At 43.5% G+C, this 2731-nt stretch overlaps 1 protein-coding gene across 1 annotated transcript in view; it reads left to right on the forward strand.

The window, feature by feature from the left end:
* The window catches only part of pcsk1nl (proprotein convertase subtilisin/kexin type 1 inhibitor, like), a 4301-nt gene extending 2087 nt beyond the window's left edge, over positions 1 to 2214 (forward strand). Inside the window, exons 2-5 of the mRNA XM_035656858.1 lie at positions 783 to 1032; positions 1127 to 1370; positions 1510 to 1623; positions 1719 to 2214. Of these exons, the coding sequence (XP_035512751.1) occupies positions 783 to 1032; positions 1127 to 1370; positions 1510 to 1623; positions 1719 to 2112 (1002 nt within the window). The 3' untranslated portion in view covers positions 2113 to 2214. The remainder of the gene's footprint in view (positions 1 to 782; positions 1033 to 1126; positions 1371 to 1509; positions 1624 to 1718) is intronic.
* Positions 2215 to 2731: the final 517 nt, after the last annotated feature.

Consider the following 2731-nt stretch of genomic DNA (forward strand, 5'->3'; position numbering starts at 1 on the left):
TTTACTGTTAATGTCATTAATTTTATACAGTTTTATAAATGTATTAACAGTAATAAACTTGAATTTAACAGTTTAATCTATTGAATAAACAGTAAATGTAACTTATAGATTTGCAAAATGTATTTGTATATATTTTATGCTGCTTTAATATAATTTATTTATTTATATTTATTTATTATTATTATAATATACTTATTTTACTGTCTCATGTATTTATTGAATTTGCTGTATTTTAAAGGCCCATCCAGGTTTGATTATTACAGGTTCAGCCCAATATGCTCAGATAGATGCAACAAGCACCCAAAGGAAACATGGGAAAAGGAAGTGAATGTAGATATTTCAGATGACCAATAGGATGACACCTGGGAGAAAACTATACAGAGCACATACATTATATCCCCTCCCATCGCTGTACGTTTGATTCAGAGTTTGGTTTGCTTCAGTTTTTAAACTAAAGACACATCTGAGCGGTTTGGTCTCAGAAATATAGAGCTGTGAGTCATCTGCATAGACCCTGAAACAGACCTCATGTTTGTGGATCACCAAGGCTAATGGCAGCAGGTTTAAACCAGTGTTTGGCACACTCTCAAAGCCTTATGGGAACTGTAGTTGAAAACAAACACAATAAAACCTGTTTTCATTTTTCACAAATATTGAGAGCGGAGGGGGCGGGGCTTCAGCTCTCTGTATTACTCTTCATTTCCCTGGGTATTAGGGTTAGTGGAGTACAGGTAACAGGTCATTAATGCTCAGGTAGTGATCTTCCTCTTCCTCTCTATTAGTCGCTTCCTGCAGCTCGCGGCGGGGGGCGTGGCCTGGATGTATCTGTGGGTGGAGCCAGACGGCAGCGTCGAGACCTTCGTAACCTGCTGCCTTATGAGGACCAGATGATGTCATATCCTGCCACTAAGGGAGGGACCAATGACCTGTACTACCAATCAGATGACTGGAGGGGGCGGGGCTTGGACCAGGCTCTGCAGCGATTGGTGGAGAGGGACCAGATGCGGGAGCAAGAAGAGGAGCAGAGAGCAGGTTGGAGACCAGTCCCCTCTGACTCTATTTAGAAATATTACAACTTTTCTCTTTTGGAGAAATAAACGAATAAACCAATCAAACGTGTTCACAGCCTACCTCGCCGCTCTGCTCCGCCTACTGAGCGAGGCAGAGAGTGCAGGATTGGTCGGCCCGGGTGACGTGGAGGTGGTGGAGGAAGAGGAGGACGAGGAGGACGATCAGGGGCCGCCAGGGGACTTCCAAGGCCCAGCACCTCCAGATTACGATGAGACAGGGCGGGGGCTGAACATGGGGAGGCCCCCGGCTGCCTGGTGGGGCCTCCTGGAGCCCCAGCTGGCTCAGGCTCTGCTGGACAGGTGAACACCACTTCCTGTTTCTGTTTAGGCCAGCGTGACGGGTTGGAGAACATTTTATTGAATCTTTCACAAATCTCTACATCTGTCAACATTTGTCAATAATTTGTTAAAGTGATCAATAATCAGCTGTGATTGTCAGGATGGAGCCTCAGTTGGCTCAGACTCTGCTGGAGACAGCGAGACAGGAGAGACTTCAACAGACTGGACGACTTTCATCAGGACTAAACCGAGGAGGGGACCAGGAGGCTCTGAGGTGAGTATCAGGAACATCCAACCAATCAATGATCAATATAACGATTTCTTTCTTCAGAAACGTAAGCGCTAACGGTACCTGTATTTCCTCCTCAGACGTCTGGTTGCTAGGTTACTATCAAGCATCGGCCCTAACAACGCCCCGGTGATCTCCTCCGGTCGCAGAGCGAGGAGGGACCTGTCCGTCACAGCAGCCGAACCCATCAGCCCCACCCACAGGAGAGCCCGCCGTTCCCTTGACGACATGGTTCCACCGTCGCCTAGCAACGACCCCCCTCTGTTCAGAGTGAAGAGGCTGGAGGAGGAGGATGAGGAGGAGGAGGAGGAGAAGCCCCGCCCCCCTGCCGCAGGGCTGCAACGGATGAAACGCATCGATACCATGGCGGTGGAAGAACTGAATCATGGGAGTCGTAGGCGTCGAAGGAGAGCCGCCCTGAACTACGACCCCCAAATACTGATCGATCAGATTGTGGAATACATGAGGCAGTGAGGAGGAGGAGGAGGAGGAGGTGTATTTTGTTGTTGTCTTTAAGGACTTTTTGTTTCTTGTTTTGTTTTTTTGCTGCTTTTAGTAAAAAATGTATCAAATCAGTCATTTGTTGCTAAAATGAAAAGAAAGAAATGTGGACGGAGATTAACTTTATGAAAAATAATTTCCTAAAAAAAAAAAGATTCAAATTTTCCTGGAAAGAACATCATTCGGTACTACTTATGAAAACGACATAATTTAAGTATAAAATAATATGTTGCCACTTAATTTGAGGTCATTATTTCATTTTAAAGAAGTCTGTGGAAAAAAATAAAGATAAAACTTTTCTCCTGGCATTTAGAGACACCCCGAATCTTACACAAATCACAATGATGAGTATCAAATGAATATCTCAAGATAAATCAGCCTAATTTTCAATACTTAGAGACATTCCTGACATTTATTGTCAGAAAAAAACATCATATCAACAACATAAATAATATCCAGAGCCTGGTTTATATTTTCTACGATATCTAATGTGAGATTAATCAATAATAACAGAGGTTTTTCATAGAGTCAGCATCTGATAAAGAATCCATCATTGCTGTATAATTTTTAAGTTATTATTTTTTTGGCCTTT

Source organism: Morone saxatilis, unplaced genomic scaffold, assembly GCF_004916995.1.
Source record: "Morone saxatilis isolate NCDOM2014 unplaced genomic scaffold, NCSU_SB_2.0 Contig15, whole genome shotgun sequence".
Lineage (NCBI taxonomy): Eukaryota > Metazoa > Chordata > Actinopteri > Moronidae > Morone > Morone saxatilis.